At 47.9% G+C, this 24,890-nt stretch overlaps 1 protein-coding gene across 6 annotated transcripts in view; it reads right to left on the bottom strand.

The window, feature by feature from the left end:
• The window catches only part of srcin1a (SRC kinase signaling inhibitor 1a), a 113,913-nt gene that overhangs the window by 49,400 nt on the left and 39,623 nt on the right, over window positions 1–24,890 (bottom strand). For 2 of the 6 annotated variants that reach the window (XM_052490908.1, XM_052490914.1), the window contains exons 2-3: window positions 11,095–11,438; window positions 5,453–5,488 (exon numbers count right to left, since the gene is read on the bottom strand). In XM_052490908.1, the coding sequence (XP_052346868.1) occupies window positions 5,453–5,488; window positions 11,095–11,438 (380 nt within the window). Of the gene's footprint in view, window positions 1–5,452; window positions 5,489–9,308; window positions 9,400–9,731; window positions 10,191–11,094; window positions 11,439–24,890 lie in introns of those variants that run through there. The other 4 variants (XM_052490911.1, XM_052490910.1, XM_052490909.1 and 1 more) reach the window with 4 other exon arrangements.

A 24,890-nucleotide genomic window follows, 5' to 3' on the forward strand; every position in this document is an offset into this window, starting at 1 on the left:
ATTACTGCTATTAGACCATGCTGTACATTACATTACTGCTATTAGCCCATACTGTACATTACATTACAGATTCACTACAGAGAACAACATATAGTCCCTCCCAAAAAAACTAAAGGAAGTATCTAAGAGATATAAGAAAGTCCAGGAAACATGATGATTATTTTTTACATGTATTTAACACCTTATTTTTGGCACTAATCTCTCTTCATATATACTTCCATACCTTTTTTCAACTGGTACCAGGGAACTTTCAGACAAGTCTTGTGAGGTTTAGAGGAAAACAAACAACATGTACGTGTTTGTGAGTCTCACTTTTCCACAGAGGGGTCATTACTGTTCGGATGCTAGACAGAAGTTGTCAGATGGGCTGGACCGACTTTAGACAGAACCCCAATACGCTTACGGGGGTTGTAGAGCGAAACGAACGATTTTGTAAGAAGACCGGTTTTCGGGATGCCTCATGGTCTGACAAACACGGCTCTAGCTCTTTCACCTTTCACCCCAGATGCAGAAGTGCGACATAGTTGGATGCAGTGGATTGAGACACATCCAATGCAAAACAAAAACAGATAGTTGTTTAAACTGATGGATTTTTATGGCAATGTTTTTGTATCATGCTAATTGGATTTCCGCGTGGGCCACGGACATCGACCTCAAGTGGTTTTAACTGACTTACATCACACTCCTCACACCTCTCTCTCTTCTTATTCTATCCCCCTTCCATTCTCTGGCCTTTTCAGCCACCTTTCCTTGTTCGTACACTGACCGTACCAAACATTAGGAACTCCTTACTAATATTGAGTTGCCCTCAGAACAGCCTCAATTCATCGGGGCATGGACTGTCCAAAGGGATCCACAGGGATGCTGGTCCATGTTGAATTCAATGCTCCCACAGGTGTGTTAAGTTGACTGTATGTGCTTTGGGTGGTGGACCATTCTTGATACTCACGGGAAACTGTTGAGCGTGAAAAACGCAGCAGCGGTGCAGTTCTTGACACAAACCGGTGCGCCTGGCACCTTCTACCATAACCTGTTCAAAGGCACTTAGATTTTTTTGTCTTGCACATTCACCCTCTGAGTGGCACACATACACACTCCATGTCTCAATTGTCTCAAGGCTTAAAAAACCCTTCTTGAACCTGTTTCCTCCCCTTCCTCTACACTGATTGAAGTGGATTTAACAGGTGACATCAATAAGGGATCATAGCCTTCACCTGGATTCACCTGGTCAGTCTGTCATGGAAAGAGCAGGTGTTGTTAAGGTTTTGTATAATCAGTGCACGTATTTCTCCTTTCCCTCCCCATCTCTCTCTCTATCTACAATCTCGCTCTCTGTGCCATCTTTCTCCTTCCTTTCCCGCTCTGTCGCTCACACCCCTCAGAGCGTCATCAGTTTGTCATCCGTCTCAAAAGTAGCTTCTCGTTCTGGCTGTCTGTGTCTCTCTATGTCAACACCTCTGTTTCTGGACAGCTCTCAAAGCAGCCGAGCAACCCTCTACTCCTCCTCCTGTTGTAGTCTATGTCTGTTTGTACAGCCCTGCTCTCACACACACACTCGCTCTCTCCCCACACTTTGTGCTATTTCACCAAACAGGGAGAGAAGAGCCTAGAAAACAAGCAAGCCTACGGCCGTTCCGTGAAAATTTGAAACCAAAATTACCCCCCATAATAAATCAATCTACCTTCAGTCTACTCCTCACTTACTCTTTCCCTCTATCTCTGGCTTTCACTCCCACCGTCTATATCTCAGCCCCCCGGCAGAGCTCAGTCTCTTTATAATACGGGGAGTCATCAATGCATGGAAGAAATTGCTCTGCCAAATTGCGCTGGATTGTTCGCTGATGCGATCTGCTCGCTAGGCAGGAGAGTGAAGAAAATGGCGTACTCTAGGGCGGGGGGATGATGCCTGAGATGGCTGGTAGTCTTCTTTGCCTAGGAAAAATAGAAAAAGGGGCCAGGCCAGTAGAATACATACATACCAGATCTGGGTTCAAATACATGTGTGTTTGAGTATTTGTTATTTAACCTCTTAAATACTTTTTTTTCTGTGTGTGTCACACCCTGGCCTTAGTATTCTGTGTTTTCTTTATTATTGTGGTTAGGCCAGGGTGTGACATGTGTTTGTCTTGTCTAGGGGTTTTGTAGATTGATGGGGTTGTGGTCAGTGTAGTATTCTAGGTAAGTCTATGGTTGCCTAGAGTGGTTCTCAATCAGACGCAGGTGTTTATCGTTGTCTCTGATTGGGAACCATAATTAGGCAGCCATATTCTTTGGGTATTTCATGGGTGATTGTTTCCTGTCTCTGTGTTTTGCACCAGTTAGGACTGTTTCGTTTTTTCCACGTTTTCTCATTTTGTATATGTATGTTGTTCACATTATCATCTTTATTAAAGATGTTCAACCATAACCATGCTGCATTTTGGTCCTCCTCTCCATCCCAGGAAGAAATCCGTAACGGTGTGTTTGAGTATTTTCAAATACACAGCCCAAACAAGTACTTTTACTTAAGTTCAAATAATATGTTCAAATACCTGGGTTAAATGCATGGGAGTGTATTTGTGTAACGATCGTTGTTGGAAGGATGGTCGGACCAAGATGCAGCGTGGGGTAGGTTAATCATTTTTTATTAATGATAACCGGCACAAAACAAGAAAGTAACAAACGAAACATTCAGCTTTGTAGGGCTAAAGCTACAATACAAATTCAAGATCCCACACACAACAGGTGGAAAATGGCTGCCTAAATATGACCCTCAATCAGAGACAATGATAGACAGCTGCCTCTGATTGGGAACCAGGCCAACATAGAAATACAAAAACTAGATTACCCACCCCAGTCACACCCTGACCTAACCAAAATAGAGAATAAAAAAGGATCTCTAAAGTCAAGGCGTGACAATTTGAGTCGGTGTATTTGAGCATTTTCAGATACTTTCCAAGTGTATTTCGAAATGCATTCCAATATTCAACTGCTTGTTTAAAAATAAAAATAAAAAGGTTATCTGAATGTTTATTTTGAAAGTGTATTTGAACCCAGGTCTGATACATACAGCAGAATAATCTCCATCGGGCTGGATTCTACCTCTTCTTCTACCTCTTCATCTTATCACCTGTTCTCCTCTTTCACTTTAATTCTGTCTAATTCAGCCTGTTGAGAATGTGACTCAATCAGTAGGCTTTTAATTATATTAATCTACATATTTAGACACGGTGATGTCATTTATGTGGAAGAGCACTGGAAAAGTGGGCAAGCATTATTAGGTGAGCGCTTGATCAAGGGTGTGAAAATAATATTTCCACAAAGTCATGGAAGTAGAAAAATTAAGAGAAAATTGAATATTGTGACAGCGATTTGATGACTGTCCAATAGCTGCAGGAAGTCATTCCAAGAAAACCGCTTGCCTGACAGCCTCTGATTAGAGTTTGTTGGAAGCGCAAAGAAAAATGTCTCGACGTGAGAGGGGTTTTTAAAGCTCTTTTTGGACACTGTAATAATTACATAGTTGTGGGATAGATGGGTCAGGGATCTGGATATTGTAATAATTACATAGCTCTGGGATAGATGGGTCAGGGATCTGGATATTGTAATAATTACATAGCTTTGGGGTAGATGGGTCAGGGATCTGGATATTGATATCTGGTAACATTTCCACCCTGTCCGGATGATATTTCAGGGAAGCGTAAACCTCAGACGAGGCCTCTTCCCACACAGATGACAATACTTCCTGTAAGCCTCTCTGTGTAGATCCATGCTGTGCCTCAGCAGCCTCCAGACAACATCTATGAAACATAACCCTCAACACACCGTGAACCATGCCAGCTCACATAGATCCACAGCATGACACTTACACATAAACTCCATCTACCTCAGTGTCGCACGCAAGACAGATATACCCTCACGGATGTATCCGCAGGCAAGACAGATATACCCTCACGGATGTATCCGCAGGCAAGCCAGATATACCCTCACGGATGTATCCGCAGGCAAGCCAGATATACCCTCACGGATGTATCCGCAGGCAAGCCAGATATACCCTCACGGATGTATCCGCAGGCAAGCCAGATATACCCTCACGGATGTATCCGCAGGCAAGCCAGATATACCCTCACGGATGTATCCGCAGGCAAGACATGTATACCCTCACTGATGTATCCGCAGGCAAGACATGTATACCCTCACGGATGTATCCGCAGGCAAGCCAGATATACCCTCACGGATGTATCCGCAGGCAAGACATGTATACCCTCACGGATGTATCCGCAGGCAAGACAGATATACCCTCACGGATGTATCCGCAGGCAAGCCAGATATACCCTCACGGATGTATCCGCAGGCAAGCCAGATATACCCTCACGGATGTATCCGCAGGCAAGACATGTATACCCTCACGGATGTATCCGCAGGCAAGCCAGATATACCCTCACGGATGTATCCGCAGGCAAGCCAGATATACCCTCACTGATGTATCCGCAGTCAAGCCAGATATACCCTCACGGATGTATCCGCAGGCAAGACAGATATACCCTCACGGATGTATCCGCAGGCAAGCCCGATATACCCTCACTGATGTATCCGCAGGCAAGCCAGATATACCCTCACTGATGTATCCGCAGTCAAGCCAGATATACCCTCACGGATGTATCCGCAGGCAAGACAGATATACCCTCACGGATGTATCCGCAGGCAAGCCCGATATACCCTCACTGATGTATCCGCAGTCAAGCCAGATATACCCTCACGGATGTATCCGCAGGCAAGCCAGATATACCCTCACGGATGTATCCGCAGGCAAGACAGATATACCCTCACGGATGTATCCGCAGGCAAGCCCGATATACCCTCACTGATGTATCCGCAGGCAAGCCAGATATACCCTCACTGATGTATCCGCAGTCAAGCCAGATATACCCTCACGGATGTATCCGCAGGCAAGCCCGATATACCCTCACTGATGTATCCGCAGGCAAGCCAGGACAGAAATAATACATGCCATATAACTGTACATTTCTCCTAAATACAGCATATCTAACCTCAAAGCCTGTCAGTAATATAGAAGGACGTCTGAGAAATGTCAAAGTAACATTTCCACAATGCAACAAGGCACTGTAATTTCGTCTCAGTTAGCCTGAGTAATACTCTAGCAAGGTCACATGGATGTTAGCCATTAGCGCTAGGCGCTAGCTGACTGACTGAGGTGGCATTAATCCTGGGGGAATCGTTTCCTGCAGAGTAAACAGAGCTTGAAGGCTTTAAGCTGCTGCTGCCGCCTGAGACTCGAGAGATGCCAACTGAGAGTCTGCGTGCCAGCGGTACGACGGGCACAGGGCTGCTGCAGAAACCAGGCAGAGAGAGAGATGTGCCACCGTGCCACACACACACACACACACACACACAAAAGAACACACCACAGTGGATGGAGAAACCCAAACTGACACAGTAAACTGTCACTTACAGCACTGACCTTAAAGCTCCAGTAGTTGGGTTGTTGCTGGGGGAGAGAGAAAAAGAAAGAGAGAAAAGAAAAGAGAGCATGATAGAAAGAGGGAGAAAAAGGGGGGAGAGAAGTGTTAGACATTTACTCTCAGGTATCTGACAACAATGAAATCAACTCTCTGGGAAATTGCATGATGGGTGAGGGAGAAAGAGGACAAGACAAGGGACAAGGGAGCGATGTATAATGAGATGGAGGGAAGAGGAGAGGTAGAGAGAGTGGCTGAAATAGGTAACCCAAAAGCCCTTGACAGTGACACACCAGCATCGAATGGTCTTAGAAGTGGGACCATTCCCAGACCAAAATATGCTGCACACACCCTACTAGCCCACTCCACACACACACACACACACACACACACACACACACACACACACACACACACACACACACACACACACACACACACACACACACACACACACACACACACACACACACACACACACACACACACACACACACACACACACACACACACACACACACACACACTATCCCAAGCATCATGTCATTATCCTGCATCAGAGCCAACACAGGGCATATTGACAGCCCATTAAGGGAATCGTTAATACAACAAGAAGGTTACCATGTTCTTAGTAAGTGATTAACATTAGGTGTTGTGGATGTGGGCAGGAGAGAATGGGGGGGATCTGTTTGTGAATGTAATGTTGCAACTCAAACCAAGTAGGACCCAGCTACAGGCTGTGCCGTTTGACAGGATTAAGTGAAAGAAGTGAAATTGAATTAAACAGGCCACTCTGTCAGTCGTTCAGATGTTGGCCTGTCTCCCAGACTTCACCATCATCAAAAGGGCAGACAGGCCCCCTCTTTCTCTTCTTTTCTCTTCCTTTTTGCTCCCTCGCTGCACCTGCCTCTCTCTCTCTCTCTATCCATCTGCTATTCTCTACCTAACCCACTACCTCACTGCCTCTCCCTCCTCTTTCTTTTTGTCCTCCTCTCCCTCCCTTTTCCCCTCTCTACTGTGACACATGCTAGTCTAGGCCCGAGGAAGTTCTTTCCATTAAAATATAATAACCACCGTGTGCTATAAAGCAGGTCAGGCTTCCAACGGCCCGGAAACACCTCACAATCATATGTAAATTATAAAGATGGCGACAGTTTATGAATTTTGATTCCAAATCTAAACTCTTATTATAGTTCCTTATCCTTGTCTGCAGGCAATTTCCAGTTCATTTACCGGAGTGACCGTTTTCCCTGCTGCCATATATCCACCGGCGTGAGGATAGGACAAAATGACAGGTAGCCTAGGTTTTCTTTATTTGATTTATCATCGTCGGCTAGTTTTCCTTTCTCAATGTTTCCTTTCGATATCGCCTCATCATATTTTTATTATGGACACCAGAAAGAGTTCATTTGCAACTGACTGTTACTTTATCCTCTCCCACGTCTGTCTCTCACCCAGCGTAGTCATTTATAATAGATGAGCGACATTCATTTAACTATGAAAAACGTGTCAGCTAGCTAGTTGGAGAGCTGGTTATGGCTGGTGGGAATCGCCCCCTGACCTACGTGATGCCAGTCTCTCTAAGCCTAAGGTGTTCCTCCCTCTATCTCTCTCATTGACACCGTGTTAAACAGTCCTGCAGGGCCTGGCTATGGACTAAGGAGGCAGCCTGGTGTACAGGGCAGGCAGGCACACTGATACAATAGTAGCTACCTCTACACCCCATGCTGATCAATGGAGCTGAATTTTTAATGATCCAGTCCAGACTAAGTCATGACCTGGAGAGAGTGACAATATACAACTACAGGGCACCGGGTGGCACCGCCATGACTCCCTGCCATGGCAACACCTATACCCACAGCTTCAAACTGACCCTGGATCTCTGCGCTCTGTCCACTGTATACCGTTCTCTGTTTTCCCTGTATAACCCGGAGAGAGGGACAGTGTACGCCCACAGGACAGCGGCAATATGCCTTGCCATGGCAACAACAACTAGCCTGTTACCAGACCTGTTTGTGACAGGAATCAGCTATACAACACACACATGCTTGGAACAAGGCTAAACAACTACAGCGACAGTCTGGAACTTCCTCTGGTTCCCTGAACCACATAGGTGGCTGCTGATTATATATGCAGATGAGCCTCCCTGATCAGTTCACCTTTTCTCTACATTGCAGGATGGATGGGGCATGAGTTGAAATCAAAGGTTGGGATTGAGTTCATTGTAATGTCTAGCAGTGTCAGAACTGGAGACCGAGTTTTGCTTACTCTGACGCAAAATAAATGGGAATCGGCCCAAACCCTGAGCTTCCTTTACTGGGGAGCTGAATGTTACTAACGTAAAAACACATATCTCTATAGGAGAATGTTGTGATGTCACTAAAGTCTACTAGAGAACACATTCAGTTCACACTCTTGGCCTCTCTCATTTCTCTGTTCTATAAGTCACTTCTATTCCATTCTACTGGTTTTGTGGTGGCGGTCAGGTGAACCAAAGCTTTGTGCCTTTGTGTGTGTCAGCAGGATGGAAATGTGTGTGTGTGTCCATGTGGAAAGTAGGTCATGACTGTACTAGGAGGTAGGCTCTATTGCCTGTGGGATGGGCTGGGTTAGATTCTACCTGCTCATGTGTCAGTCAGTCATTCAGTCTAGTCTGCCTGGGCTCTAGGGTTGCCCCTGACAACCCGGGAACAAACAGACAGACAGACAGACAGACAGACAGACAGACAGACAGACAGACAGACAGACAGACAGACAGACAGACAGACAGACAGACAGACAGACAGACAGACAGACAGACAGACAGACAGACAGACAGACAGACAGACAGACAGACAGACAGACACATTTCTGCAAGTGAATAACTCTTGAATGATGTTTTTTTTCCCTCGCAGACTAGTAATGTGAGAATGTGTATTGGGCATGTGCCTGTTCTGTGGACTGTGGTGTAATGAGTCTTGTTTACAGATCTAAGGTCAGAGTAAACAGCCTCTCTTCCTCCACCACTTCAGCTCCTGTTGTTGTTTGAACTGCACCTTGATTGGCCATCCTACAGATTGGACTTTGAGTCGCAAATACTGCTGCCGTGTGGTAGATAAGCACAGGTCAGAGGATTCTAACGACAACACTATGCGTTCAGTAGTATAAAGCCGTTTTGTTAACCTTGAAGTATAGTTTCTGACCAATCATAACCTTTACATACAGTATACTAATTGAAAATAAATGAACCCCCCTCAAAAATCCTACTCTGTGCCAAACCCCTCTCAGCATACCCAGGCGAGTCAACACTCTGCATCCACCTCCTCAGCCCCAGATTTATCATAGCCACCACACACCAGTCTACCATACTAGCTAATACATACAGTATGACTCCACCAACATCCCTAGTACTAAGCTGAAACATCTTTAACCCCCCAGGTAATACATACTCCTGCTGTTTTACATATTTACTACCCAATGTGTTTCAGGTCACACATCTGCCTGCACCTCCATGCGGAATTAGAGGTGAGGACCAGGGGTTAACTGTATGCTGTATCCCTCCTCCCTCTCCCCTCCTATCTCTCCCCTGCCACGGTGTACACACACAAACACAAACACACACACACACATACTGACACAATCCCCACAGCAAAACACACACACACACTGACATACACTGCAACCCCCACCGCATCCCTGCCTCACTGTCTAAGCGTAAACACATACACACACACACACACACACACACACACACACACACACACACACACACACACACACACACACACACACACACACACACACACACACACACACACACACACACACACACACACACACACACACACACACACACACACACACACTCACACGTGCGGGAGAGGGCCGTAGACAGGCAGGGTTCTCCGACAGAAGGAACAGAGCCTCACAGACTGGAGCGCCGCACTGCCTGACCTGCATGCAAAGCAGACTGCGCTCTCCCCTTTCCTCTCCTTCCTCCACCCCTCCTCCACTCCCCGCCCCTCTCATTCCGTCATTCTCTCACTCAGTCAGTCTCTCTCGCTCTATTCCTCAATCCCTCACTATTATTCACATGTACCCACACACCTGTACACATACACATACTGTACATACACTCTACCAGAATGCCTGCCTTACAGCTGACAAACGCATGGAGCCTGTCCCCACAACAACCACAACATAGATCAGCCCTGCCTTGACATACAAGACCCCCCCCAGACCTAAACGCACTCCTCTCTCACTAAACACCCCCCGTCCAACCCCTGCTCTCACCTGCAGAGCACCTGTTCTCCTCTCTTGTCCTCTCTCCTCTCCAGTCACACCAGGCTGTCCCTTCCCTCCGTCAGGTGCAGAGGATCCTCATACCGCTTTGTCAGTCTCTCCCTCCCTCTGGCTCTCTCTTTCTCCCCTCCCCTACCTCTCTCCCTCTGGCTATCTCTTTCTCCCCTCCCCTCCCTCTCTCCGGCACATGCGGCGGAAACTCTTTTATTTAATTCATTACAACACCAGGCGATTAACTCCTTCGCAGATGGGTGGGTGGCTGTCTCCCTCCTGCTGGCACTGGCTAATTGACTAGCAGGCTGGTTGACTGGTTCCTCTGCTGCTTCCTCTTTCCCTCCCCTCTTTTTCTCTCCCTCTCTGTCCCCCTCCTCCCCCCTGTCCATGTTTCACCCAGACGATTGCATGCACAACCAGTAGATGACAAGGAATTCCAGACTTTGCTGCTCTCTCCCTCGTGCCCTGATGACGATCTCTCTCTCTCTCTCTCTCTCTCTCTCTCTCTCTCTCTCTCTCTCTCTCTCTCTCTCTCTCTCTCTCTCTCTCTCTCTCTGTCTCTGTCTCTCTCTGTCTCTGTCTCTCTGTCTCTCTCTCTCTCTCTCTCTCTCTCTCTCTCTCTCTCTCTCTCTCTCTCTCTCTCTCTCTCTCTCTCTCTCTCTCTCTCTCTCTCTCTCTTTCCCTCTTTCTGTGGCAACTATGGACTCCACCTTTCTCTCACCCACCCTCCCATTTTCTCACTCTCTCCCTCCCATTCTTCCAAATTTCTTGTGATTACTTTGTCTTTGCCTCTTGACACACACAGAGAGAGAGAGAGAGAGTGAGTGAGTGAGAGAGAGAGGGGGAGAGAAAGTGTATATGAAATAGGTGATTTGCAGAAAAGGGAGAGTAAAATAGCAAAATATGAATATACTGTATTATGTTACTTGATGGAAGGAACACCAGAGGGGGAGAGATGGAGAGAGAGAGAGAGATAGATGGAGTGCTGCATAGGCGAGAGTGTATTGTGTGTCAACTTCATGCCCCAGTGAGGCCACCCTGCTCCTCTATGAGGAGGTCTACAGGCTGGGTGACTAAACTGTCAGTCCAGACAAACATACTCACTGGGTTGTGACAGCCTGATAAACACTGCTAACAAGGTGATGCTGGGCCATCAGCTCTCTCTCTCTCTCTCTCTCTCTCTCTCTCTCTCTCTCTCTACCATCCGACTGAGAACACTGATCATCCTTCACACAGAGCAGCCCCAGTTATCCCCCACAGACCTACAGACCCAGAGACCAATCTGAAACTACTGCACTGTAACCAGCTCCACCCTCACCATGCAGTGGAAAATAAAGGTAGGTGTGTGTGGGTGTGTTACCTGTTCGCGAGCGGCTCGCTCTCTGTCAGGCTGCCTCATGCTGCCGTGGGAGGGTGAGGGCGAGGGGGGGTTGTGGTGCTGATGCCCGGGGTGCTGTAGCTGGGGCGGGTACTTGTTCTTCAGGTGGTCCATGAAGGCGTCCCTCTTACGCTCCATGTCCACCTTGTGCAGGTTGGTAAGGGCCTCCAGGCTCTGTGCTGCGATGACCGTGTGGCGGTGCTCCGAGGTGTGCACCAGACCCACGTTGGAGAAACGCCGCGTCCCGTTCCCCAGCGTCCGGTACTCCCGCGGGTACTCAAGGTCATCCGTTGAGATCATGTGACCGCCACCACGCTCTGAGGGATCTGAGATAGACAGAAGGAGGGAGTGAGTGAGTGAGTGAGTGAGTGAGTGAGTGAGTGAGTGAGTGAGTGAGTGAGTGAGTGAGTGAGTGAGGGAGGGAGGGAGGGAGGGAGAGAGGGAGAGAGGGAGGGAGGGGGTAGCAGGTCAGGTGGAAAGTGGATCGCCACACACAGGATAGGCAGGCAGATACATGCACACAAACATCCAGACACATAGACAGAGGCAGTCAGACACACAGATGAACACAGAGGAAGAGAGGAAAGTGATAAAGGAGAGAGAGAGAGAGAGAGAGGGGGGGGAGAGAGAGAGAGAGAGAGAGAGAGAGAGAGAGAGAGAGGGGGGGGGGAACGAGAGAGAGAGAGAGAGAGAGAGAGAGAGAGGGATGGGATGTTAGACTCATTGCCACCAAGACGGAACAAAACCAAACAGAAGAGAGAAAGCGCCTCCCTGCAGGATTATTGATCTCAACTTTAGAGGGGGGGGAAAATGCTCCTGCAATAGATCAAAGAAAAGAATGGAGCAGAATTTTCTCTGTAGGATATTTCATTTCTCTGCTCCTATTTGTCATCTGAAGTGCCTTTCATTGTTTTCTGAAGACACAGAGAGAGAAAAATTACCTCTACAAAATCGGGGAGGCAGCTGCAAAAAGAAGAAACTCCCCGACCTCAAGCCCGCCGCCCCCCACCCCCTCCAAGTCCCCCACTTCCTAACTAATCTTTCTCCATTCATCTAAACACGCCCTTCCTCTTCCTCCCCTCCTACTCCCTCAATATCCAGGTCTCCCTCCCATCCTTCCAGAGGAGATAGCAGACAGATGTAATGGGGAGAGCAGGGCTCTGAGGACGCATGTCTCCCCGACAGCCAGGGTGGTCCTTTGTCACCTCCCTAATCAACACAGACAACACCGGGGTGAGGGGGGGGGGGTCGGTGAAACACGAAATGGGTGACAGTGGAGATCAATGAGCTTTAAGCATGAGAACAACAGGGGTGCCATTCGCCCACTCAGTTACCTTGTTTGGGATAGCAGGCCCCAGCGTTGGCTAAAAGAAGAAACATGCCCAAGGTTAATATGTGTGTGCGCATACACACACACACACGCAACCACACAAACACACACCTATGACACAGTCCCCACTCTCTATGTACCACCTGTGTAATGGATTATGAATGGAATATGTATGTGTGTGTATTTATAAAGGCTGTTATAATTAGTTGTGGCTTGATATTACTGTTTATATTCCACTAGCAGCAGGCTAGTGTAACGGAGGTGAAACGGCTAGCTTAGTTAGCGGTGGTGCGCGCTAAATAGCGTTTCAATCGGTGACGTCACTTGCTCTGAGACCTTGAAGTAGTAGTTCCCCTTGCTCTGCAAGGGCCGCGGCTTTTGTGGAGCGATGGGTAACGATGCTTCGTGGGTGACTGTTGTTGATGTGTGCAGAAGGTCCCTGGTTTGCGCCCGGGTATGGGCGAGGGGACGGTCTAAAGTTATACTGTTACACTAATAGATGGCATAATACACCATCCATCATTACCCAGAAGGTTCAGATACCCAAACACTTTTAAATACAACAGTTGGCAGGATCTAATTAGAATCTTTCAACTCAAAGCAGGTACAAAAATAATGAATTCAAAAGCAGGTAGGGATTTTTTTTGTTGGGGGGGGGGTGTGGGGTTAAATTAAACTAAAGGCACAGAAGAAGAAAAATAAACCGGTGAAAAGCAGTGAGTCTTCGTTGGGCTGAATGAAGTGGAGCATATGCACATTAAGGTCTCATCAGGATCCTTTTTGATGGAGCTGAGCTGAGGGAGGGATGAAGGGAGCAGAGCGGTGTCGAGCTCCTAAGGTTAGAGGCATCAAATGAACTGGTAATCACCACACAGAGCTTGGAGGGCGGGAGGGAGAGAGAGAGAGGGAGGAAGGGAGGGAGGGGGCCGCCAAGGATGACACAACAGGTAGGATTCTGAGGACCAGAGGCCACACAGGCTGTCATGGATAGACAACCACTTGGAGAGAAGAGACAAGAGAGGGGGGGGGGTTCTGTCACAGATCCCAACTTTCATTGTGCACACCTGGCCCTTATTCCCGCTCATTGTATTTGTATATATGTATATATGTGCCCTTTGTTCACCATGGTCTTGTCGATTATTGTCCCAGTGTCCGTTGGTGCGTGTGAGTACCTGTGCAGTGTGTTTTGGCTTTCGTGCCCTTGTGGATTGTGCAGATGATTACGGGTCTGTGTGTTAATCATCGTGTGCGTGTGTTATTTATTCAATACTCCTCACTCTTTTGTTTGGGTTTCAACCCTGTGTTCTTGTTACGTGTTTGTTTGGTCGTCGCGTCCTTTACACGACACGCCGTAATATGGGGTATAATCAAAATTCCTGCGCCTGTCTCCAAAATTCTTCATACCCACGTGACACATGTCAACAAGCAGACATACTGTACAACCTCTCCTCTCCTGTAATCAACCTAAACACAACACAACCGTAACCACACCCTCTCTCTTCAAAGCGATTTGTACCACGGTACCACAGCACACTGATTATAGGGTTCTCTTTAAATACTGGTACCCTTCCATAACACTGTGTTAGGGAGTACTGATAGACTGGGTGAGGCTAAATGGACTGACCTCTTGGGTAATAACATTAGTATTGAGCACTCTGGCGGAGATAGTTACTACAGTACATACTGCTGGATGTGTCCATTTAGACCCCAGACCTGTGGTGTACACTTCATTAGATGGAGGCTTATTGTGCCCTAGCTACTAAGGGGCCCCATATGCATTATAATGGCTGGTCAGGCGGGGCCCCCTAGGGAAACATAATGATGTGCCTGAGCATCAGCCACATTAACAGGCTGATTAGCCAGGGCCCTGAACAACCAAATGAGCTGACTATACAGTAGTACATCAATATAATCACTGTCACTCAGTCGTTCACTCACTCATCACACATCCACTAGAGCTTAGGAATCTATTATTTTGGGAGAGACACAACACATCACATCTAACTGTTATAGTTTGTGAAATAGTCAAGGATGAAAAGGCTTGGTTTCTAATCCAGATGAAGATCTGCAAGACATTCAACACAAACCATACGAGAGATCTACTAACTAGTCATTCAGTGACACGGCTATCTACTAGAGGTCTACTAACTAGTCATTCAGTGACAAGGCTATCTACTAGAGATCTACTAACTAGTCATTCAGTGACATGGCTATCTACTAGAGACCTACTAACTAGTCATTCAGTGACATGGCTATCTACTAGAGACCTACTAACTAGTCATTCAGTGACATGTCTATCTACTAGAGATCTACTAACTAGTCATTCAGTTTACATGGCTATCTACTAGAGATCTACTATCTAGTCATTCAGTTTACATGGCTATCTACTAGAGATCTACTAACTAGTCATTCAGTGACATGGCTATCTACTAGAGATCTACTAATTAGTCATTCAGTTTACATGGCTATCTACTAGAGATCTACTAACTAGTCATTTAGTGATCAATGATCCAAGATGGCGTAGCAGTCAGACGTCTTGTCGTGTCTCTTGTATATATCGTTTTTTTTAAACATAGTTTCTTCGCATATCTTTTAAAACATTTTGCTAAAACTCAACTTCTAAATACTCTCGTGCAGCGCGGATCTGCTTTTTTTTCTAAAGTATTTATATTTACTTCGGATACGGAACCCCTCAATTGAATCAAGCCAGCTAACTACCAGCTATCAGTCAGCAAACCATTGCTAGCGGTCATCAGCTAACCTCTAGCTCGGAAAGCTCTCGCCAGTTCGAACAACGCGACTCTAACCAGAGCATAATGGACCTATTATTTTTTATCCCCGGATTCCCACCGCAAACGGAACATTTCATATGGATCTTCACAACTAGCTAACTAGCTAACCGCAACCCCGGATGATTACTCATGGCTAGCGTTTCCATCCACTTAGCTTGAAGCTAGCCCGGCCAGAGCTCCTGTGCTACCACCGAAGCATACTCCTGGGCTACAATATCCGGACCCACGACCGGTCTATCGATGTCACCTCATGAAAAGGCATAAACAGACTCACCCCATCGTGACGTCCCCCCAAAGGCTAACTTTCTAGCCCTTGCTATCTCCTTGCTTGCTAATTCGGCCTGCTAACTGCTAGCTTGTTTAGCCTCGGTCTGCTAACTGCTACCTTGTTTAGCCCCGGCCTACTAACTGTTAGCTTGTTAGCACAGGCCTGCTAACTGTCTGAATCGCCGCGTCCCAACCACTCACTGGACCCATATTTACTTTCAATCTCTTTTCGATTTTTAATTAGATTATACCTTCATTCAGTGACATGGCTATCTACCTGCCTCACCCAATGTGATACGGAATCGCTATTATTTTTAATTTTTAGAACACATTCAAGAACCTCCAGGAGCTAACCAGCTAACTAGCTACAAGCTATTTAGTCATTGTTAGCCACTGCTAGAGGCTTTTACCTTCTGCACAGCCAGCCAGTTTTTTAAAACCTGGATAATACTCGCCAGTCTAGCTTCCCTGCCCCATCCACCGCTGCCCCCTGGACACTGATCACTTGGCTACATAGCTGATGCATGCTGGACTGTCCATTAATCACGGTACTCCATTCTGCTTGTTTATGTTTTATCTGTCGGCCCCAGCCGCACTCAGGCTCTGTGTGTAGTTAATCCGACCCTCCCTGCCTAGTCAACGCCATTTTACCTGCTGTTGTTGTACTAGCTGATTAGCTGTTGTTGTCTCACCTACTGTTTTAGCTAGCTCTCCCAATTCAACACCTGTGATTACTGTATGCCTCACTGTATGTCTCTCTCAAATGTCAATATGCCTTGTATACTTGTTCAGGTTAGTTATCATTGTTTTAGTTTACAATGGAGCCCCTAGTTCCACTCTTCATACCCCTGATACCTCCTTTGTCCCACCTCCCACACATGCGGTGACCTCACCCATTACAACCAGTATGTCCAGAGATACAACCTCTCTCATCATCACCCAGTGCCTGGGCTTACCTCCGCTGTACCCGCACCCCACCATACCCCTGTCTGCGCATTATGCCCTGAATATATTCTACCATGCCCGGAAATCTGCTCCTTTTATTCTCTGTCCCCAATGCTCTAGACGACCAGTTTTGATAGCCTTTAGCCGCACCCTCATACTACTCCTCCTCTGTTCCGCAGGTGATGTGGAGGTAAACCCAGGCTCTGCATGTCCCCAGGCACCCTCATTTGTTGACTTCTGTGATCGAAAAAGCCTGGGTTTCATGCATGTCAACATCAGAAGCCTCCTCCCAAAGTTTGTTTTACTCACTGCTTTAGCACACTCTGCTAACCCTGATGTCCTTGCCGTCCTTGCCGTGTCTGAATCCTGGCTCAGGAAGGCCACCAAAAATTCTGAGATTTCCATACCCAACTATAACATTTTCCGTCAAGATAGAACTGCCAAAGGGGGAGGAGTTGCAGTCTACTGCAGATAGCCTGCAAAGTAATGTCATACTTTCCAGGTCCATACCCAAACAGTTCGAACTACTAATTTTAAAAATGACTCTCTCCAGAAATAAGTCTCTCACTGTTGCCACCTGCTACTACCGACCCCCCTCAGCTCCCAGCTGTGCCCTGGTTACCATTTGTGAATTGATCGCCCCCATCTAGCTTCAGAGTTTGTTCTGTTAGGTGACCTAAACTGGGATATGCTTAACACCCCGGCAGTCCTACAATCTAAGCTAGATGCCCTCAATCTCACACAAATCATCAAGGAACCCACCAGGTACAACCCTAAATCTGTAAACAAGGGCACCCTCATGGACGTCATCCTGACCAACTGGCCCTCCACATACACCTCCTCTGTTTTCAACCAGGATCTCAGCGATCACTGCCTCATTGCCTGTATCTGCTACGGAGCCGCAGTCAAACGACCACCCCTCATCACTGTCAAACGCTCCCTAAAACACTTCTGTGAGCAGGCCTTTTTTAATCGACCTGGCCAGGGTATCCTGGAAGGAAATTGACCTCATCCCGTCAGTTGAGGATGCCTGGTCATTCTTTAAAAGTAACTTCCTCACCATTTTAGATAAGCATGCTCCGTTCAAAAAATGCAGAACTAAGAACAGATACAGCCCTTGGTTCACTCCAGACCTGACTGCCCTCGACCAGCACAAAAACATCCTGTGGCGGACTGCAATAGCATCGAATAGTCTCCGCGATATGCAACTGTTCAGGGAAGTCAGGAACCAATACACGCAGTCAGTCAGGAAAGCTAAGGCCAGCTTCTTCAGGCAGAAATTTGCATCCTGTAGCTCCAACTCCAAAAAGGTTCTGGGACACTGTGAAGTCCATGGAGAACAAGAGCACCTCCTCCCAGCTGCCCACTGCACTGAGGCTAGGTAACACGGTCACCACCGATAAATCCATGATTATCGAAAACTTCAACAAGCATTTCTCAACGGCTGGCCATGCCTTCCGCCTGGCTACTCCAACCTCGGCCAACAGCTCCGCCCCCCCGCAGCTACTCGCCCAAGCCTCTCCAGGTTCTCCTTTACCCAAATCCAGGTAGCAGATGTTCTGAAAGAGCTGCAAAACCTGGATCCGTACAAATCAGCTGGGCTTGACAATCTGGACCCTCTATTTTAACTATCCGCCGCCATTGTCGCAACCCCTATTACCAGCCTGTTCAACCTCTCTTTCATATCGTCTGAGATCCCCAAGGATTGGAAAGCTGCCGCAGTCATCACCCTCTTCAAAGGGGGAGACACCCTGGACCCAAACTGTTCCAGACCTATATCCATCCTGCCGTGCCTATCTAAGGTCTTCCAAAGCCAAGTCAACAAACAGGTCACTGACCATCTCGAATCCCACCGTACCTTCTCCGCTGTGCAATCTGGTTTCCGAGCCGGTCACGGGTGCACCTCAGCCACGCTCAAGGTACTAAACGATATCATTACCGCCATCGATAAAAGACAGTACTGTGCAGCCGTCTTCATCGACCTTGCCAAGGCTTTCGACTCTGTCAATCACCATATTCTTATCGGCAGACTCAGTAGCCTCGGTTTTTCTGATGACTGCCTTGCCTGGTTCACCAACTACTTTGCAGACAGAGTTCAGTGTGTCAAATCGGAGGGCATGCTGTCCGGTCCTCTGGCAGTCTCTATGGGGGTACCACAGGGTTCAATTCTTGGGGCCGACTCTTTTCTCTGTATATATCAAAGATGTTGCTCTTGCTGCGGGCGATTCCCTGATCCACCTCTACGCAGACGACACCATTCTATATACTTCCGGCCCGTCCTTGGACACTGTGCTATCTAACCTCCAAACGAGCTTCAATGGCATAAAACACTCCTTCCGTGGCCTCCAACTGCTATTAAACGCTAGTAAAACCAAATGCATGCTTTTCAACCGTTCGCTGCCTGCACCTGCACGCCTGACTAGCATCACCACCCTGGATGGTTCCGACCTTGAATATGTGGACATCTATAAGTACCTAGGTGTCTGGCTAGACTGTAAACTCTCCTTCCAGACTCATATCAAACATCTCCAATCGAAAATCAAATCTAGAGTCGGCTTTCTATTCCGCAACAAAGCCTCCTTCACTCATGCCGCCAAACTTACCCTTGTAAATCTGACTATCCTACCGATCCTCGACTTCGGCGATGTCATCTACAAAATAGCTTCCAACACTCTACTCAGCAAACTGGATGCAGTTTATCACAGTGCCATCCGTTTTGTCACTAAAGCACCTTATTCCACCCACCACTGCGACCTGTATGCTCTAGCCGGCTGGCCCTCGCTACATATTCGTCGCCAGACCCACTGGCTCCAGGTCATCTACAAGTCCATGCTAGGTAAACTCCACCTTATCTCAGTTCACTGGTCACGATGGCAACACCCACCCGTAGCACGCGCTCCAGCAGGTGTATCTCACTGATCATCCCTAAAGCCAACACCTCATTTGGCCGCCTTTCGTTCCAGTTCTCTGCTGCCTGTGACTGGAATGAATTGCAAAAATCGCTGAAGTTGGAGACTTTTATCTCCCTCACCAACTTCAAACATCTGCTATCTGAGCAGCTAACCGATCGCTGCAGCTGTACATAGTCTATCGGTAAATAGCCCACCCATTTTTACCTACCTCATCCCCATACTGTTTTTATTTATTTACTTTTCTGCTCTTTTGTGATCATTTATCACTCCAGTGTTAATCTGCAAAATTGTAATTATTCGCCTACCTCCTCATGCCTTTTGCACACAATGTTTATAGACTCTCTTTTTTTTACTACTGTGTTATTGACTTGTTAATTGTTTACTCCATGTGTAACTCTGTGTTGTCTGTTCACACTGCTATGCTTTATCTTCGCAGTTGCAAATGAGAACTTGGTTAAATAACCTGGTTAAATAAAGGTGAAATTTTAAAAAAAATTAAAAGTGACATGACTATCTACTAACTAGTCCTTCAGTGACACGGCTATCTACTAGAAATCTGCTAACTAGTCATTCAGTGACACGGCTATCTACAAACTAGTCATTAAGTTACATGGCTATCTACTAGAGATCTACTAACTAGTCATTCAGCTGCATTGCTATGTGGTTGGTAACCAGTTCACACAGTCAGTGCCCGTCTTGAATACAGCCCTGTTAAAAGTTCAGTGGGAAGGAGGAGGACAATAATAGAAACAGGACGACAGGTTATTCGTCTTTATTTGTCACAGCCAATATATTTCTACATAAGCTTGCAAACAATGACCACGCAGGGGCATCACCCTTTAAAAGCCCCATAAAATAGGCATCATGGAGAGGCTGGCTGCAGAACAGTACTTCATCTTGAGCGCGGCTTGTCAGACGTAATGGATTGAGTGAGTCTACTGCAAAGTCACATAATGCTAAGTTATGTAACGCTCTTAGAGAGAGCGCGACGGTTGATTGGTCGCATAGATACCATAGGAACTGACCTCTGAACTCAGCCAATGAGGCGCCTGCTTCTCCTCAGAAGAGAGATGGTACGTTCAAGAGCATTCAACTGCCAAAACAAACAACGATTCAGCTGTGGTAGGCAAGTAGAGATGCCTGAGGCTCAGCGATATAACGCTGAACCCTCCCTTCACCCCCAAAAAGAAAGGAATGTAAGATCACACAGAGCAATACTCAAACATAATTGTTCATGTATTGGATGAACTATCTTTTCTGACAGGCAACAGGGATTTTTTCTGGAGCTGTATGCAGTAATACGAAATCTGACAGAGCCTCAGTGTTGCTCAGAGAGCCCTGGGATGTGCTACTCATACAGAGGCATCCATCCAACCCCTGCACCACCACCACCATGCCTCTTCTTACACCACAGCTGCCTGCCCCAGCGGCACACACCTTAAGGGGGCATCTCTCCCCAGCCTTCCCTCTGAACCGCCAGGCACCACTGCACCAGGGATGGAGCATCCAGGGAGCTCATAATGAGCATATGGTATGGCCACTGAGGAGAGCGAGAGAGATAGTGAGAAGGTAAAATAACCATACTACTAAACAACTATTGATTTATAACACCGGAGAGTTTTCCGCAAGTCACGTAGAAAACATGAGCTGCCTCCACTATTCCAGCACCATGTCAACTTCAACATCATCTAATTGCCTCTGCTTAGTTTAATACAGTGACAACTAAAAGATACCAAAACCAATTTAGTCCAGTCAAAGTAAGCTAAATATGATGTGGCTGTTCATGGTACTGATTGCTGTGTGTGTGTGTGTGTGTGTGAGTGTGTGTGTGTGTGCATATGTAGAGAAAACATTTTGACTCACCCTGCTTTTAGAGAAACGCCAATGCCATCCTCCTCTCTTTCATGGTGACGAAACGTTCTACGCCTCTGTCACACAGTACAGGCTTTTAGTTGTTGTTGTCCTCGGCTACCTGGCTAAAATGCTTGCTCGCTAGCCTAACTTCCTTTCATGGGCAAAGTTATCTAGTTAACATTAGCTTACTACATCTAGATACATACTGAACTTCCATCCTCTCAGGCAAGAGGCCCATGTATGAATTACTATTATAATCATTTTCCTGTATGGAGAATGAAGTAAAACCACGTCCAGATCCCTATCTCCACCCATAGCTAATTTAGGAAAGGGCCAGTTTTAGCTAGCCAGCCACCAGAGGGCAACAAAACAACAAGATGCAAAATTCATTTTTTTTTCTGTCAATGACATTTTGCTTTGTGATTGGCAAAGTTCACTGCTCTATCTGTGTTTTTTTGAAGCCAAATGCGCGCTGGCTTCCCTTGCGTTCCATGCTATGGGCGGCAACAATTAAATGTTCTATTTTTTTTTACCAGACAGCATCAGATAGATGGGCTACACATACAGAGACAGAGGGGCGCTGTTTCTTTCACTCAGATGCTTCCTCCGGTGAGACACATTCAGCCTCTTGTGAATTGAAGGAAAATTATGAAACACAGAGAGACGAATTTGATGCTTTTATGCTTTCATTTGATGCTTTTTTTTGTTAGTACATTTTTTGGGGGGGAAGCCTGGCTTCCCTTGGCATTCATTAATACATGCCACCGAGGAGATGAGGAGATGGAGAGGGGGAGATGAGGAGATGGAGATGAGGAGATGGAGATGAGGAGATGGAGAGGGGGAGATGAGGAGATGGAGAGGGGGAGATGAGGAGATGGAGAGGGGGAGATGAGGAGATGGAGAGGGGGAGATGAGGAGATGGAGATGAGGAGATGGAGATGAGGAGATGGAGAGGGGGAGAGGGGGAGATGAGGAGATGGAGATGAGGAGATGGAGAGGGGGAGATGAGGAGATGGAGAGGGGGAGATGAGGAGATGGAGATGAGGAGATGGAGAGGGGGAGATGAGGAGATGGAGAGGGGGAGATGAGGAGATGGAGATAAGGAGATGGAGATGAGGAGATGGAGATGAGGAGATGGAGAGGGGGAGATGAGGAGATGGAGATGAGGAGATGGAGAGTGGGAGATATGGAGATGGAGATGAGGAGATAGAGATGAGGAGATGAGGAGATGAGGAGATGGAGATGAGGAGATGGAGATGAGGAGATGGAGATGAGGAGATGGAGATGAGGAGATGGAGAGGGGGAGATGAGGAGATGGAGAGGGGGAGATGAGGAGATGGAGATGAGGAGATGGAGAGGGGAGATGAGGAGATGGAGAGGGGGAGATAGAGATGAGGAGATGAGGAGATGAGGAGATGGAGATGAGGAGATGGAGATGAGGAGATGGAGATGAGGAGATGGAGAGGGGGAGATGAGGAGATGGAGATGAGGAGATGGAGAGGGGGAGATGAGGAGATGGAGAGGGGGAGATGAGGAGATGGAGAGGGGGAGATATGGAGATGAGGAGATGGAGATGAGGAGATGGAGAGGGGGAGATGAGGAGATGAGGAGATGGAGAGGGGGAGATGGAGAGGGGGAGATGAGGAGATGGAGATGAGGAGATGGAGAGGGGGAGATGAGGAGATGGAGAGGGGGAGATGAGGAGATGGAGAGGGGGAGATGAGGAGATGGAGATGAGGAGATGGAGAGGGGGAGATGAGGAGATGGAGATGAGGAGATGGAGAGGGGGAGATGAGGAGATGGAGAGGGGGAGATGAGGAGATGGAGATGAGGAGATGGAGATGAGGAGATGGAGAGGGGGAGATGAGGAGATGGAGAGGGGAGATGGAGAGGGGGAGATGAGGCGATGGAGATGAGGAGATGGAGAGGGGGAGATGAGGAGATGGAGAGGGGGAGATGGAGAGGGGGAGATGAGGAGATGAGATGAGGAGATGGAGAGGGGGAGATGAGGAGATGGAGATGAGGAGATGGAGAGGGGGAGATGAGGAGATGGAGAGGGGGAGATGAGGAGATGAAGAGGGGGAGATGAGGAGATGGAGATGAGGAGATGGAAAGGGGGAGATGAGGAGATGGATATGAGGAGATGGAGAGGGGGAGATGAGGAGATGGAGAGGGGGAGATGAGGAGATGGAGATGAGGAGATGGAGAGGGGGAGATGAGGAGATGGAGAGGGGGAGATGAGGAGATGGAGAGGGGGAGATGAGGAGATGGAGAGGGGGAGATGAGGAGATGGAGAGGGGGAGATGAGGAGATGGAGATGAGGAGATGGAGAGGGGGAGATGAGGAGATGGAGAGGGGGAGATGAGGAGATGGAGAGGGGGAGATGAGGAGATGGAGAGGGGGAGATGAGGAGATGGAGAGGGGGAGATGAGGAGATGGAGATGAGGAGATGGAGATGAGGAGATGGAGAGGGGGAGATGAGGAGATGAGGAGATGGAGAGGGGGAGATGGAGAGGGGGAGATGAGGAGATGGAGATGAGGAGATGGAGAGGGGGAGATGAGGAGATGGAGAGGGGGAGATGAGGAGATGGAGAGGGGAGATGAGGAGATGGAGAGGGGGAGATGAGGAGATGGAGATGAGGAGATGGAGAGGGGGAGATGAGGAGATGGAGAGGGGGAGATGGAGAGGGGGAGATGAGGAGATGGAGATGAGGAGATGGAGAGGGGGAGATGAGGAGATGGAGAGGGGGAGATGAGGAGATGGAGAGGGGAGATGAGGAGATGGAGAGGGGGAGATGAGGAGATGAGATGAGGAGATGGAGAGGGGGAGATGAGGAGATGGAGATGAGGAGATGGAGAGGGGGAGATGAGGAGATGGAGAGGGGGAGATGAGGAGATGAAGAGGGGGAGATGAGGAGATGGAGATGAGGAGATGGAGAGGGGGAGATGAGGAGATGGAGATGAGGAGATGGAAAGGGGGAGATGAGGAGATGGATATGAGGAGATGGAGATGGAAAGGGGGAGATGAGGAGATGGATATGAGGAGATGGAAAGGGGGAGATGAGGAGATGGATATGAGGAGATGGAGAGGGGGAGATGAGGAGATGGAGAGGGGGAGATGAGGAGATGGAGATGAGGAGATGGAGAGGGGGAGATGAGGAGATGGAGAGGGGGAGATGAGGAGATGGAGAGGGGGAGATGAGGAGATGGAGAGATAAGGAGATGGAGATGAGGAGATGGAGATGAGGAGATGGAGATGAGGAGATGGAGAGGGGGAGATATGGAGATGAGGAGATGGAGAGGGGGAGATGAGGAGATGGAGATGAGGAGATGAGATGAAGAGATGGAGATGGAGAGGGGGAGATGAGGAGATGGAGATGGAGAGGGGGAGATGAGGAGATGAGGAGATGGAGAGGGGGATATGAGGAGATGGAGAGGGGGAGATGAGGAGATGGAGAGGGGAAGATGAGGAGATGGAGATGAGGAGATGGAGAGGGGGAGATGAGGAGATGGAGTGGGGGAGATGAGGAGATGGAGATGAGGAGATGGAGAGGGAGATGAGGAGATGGAGAGGGGGAGATGAGGAGATGGAGAGGGGGAGATGAGGAGATGGAGATGGAGATGGGGAGATGGAGATATGGAGAGGGGGAGATGAGGAGCGGGTAGCCAGACCCAGTC

This window comes from Oncorhynchus keta, chromosome 32 (genome assembly GCF_023373465.1).
Source record: "Oncorhynchus keta strain PuntledgeMale-10-30-2019 chromosome 32, Oket_V2, whole genome shotgun sequence".
Lineage (NCBI taxonomy): Eukaryota > Metazoa > Chordata > Actinopteri > Salmoniformes > Salmonidae > Oncorhynchus > Oncorhynchus keta.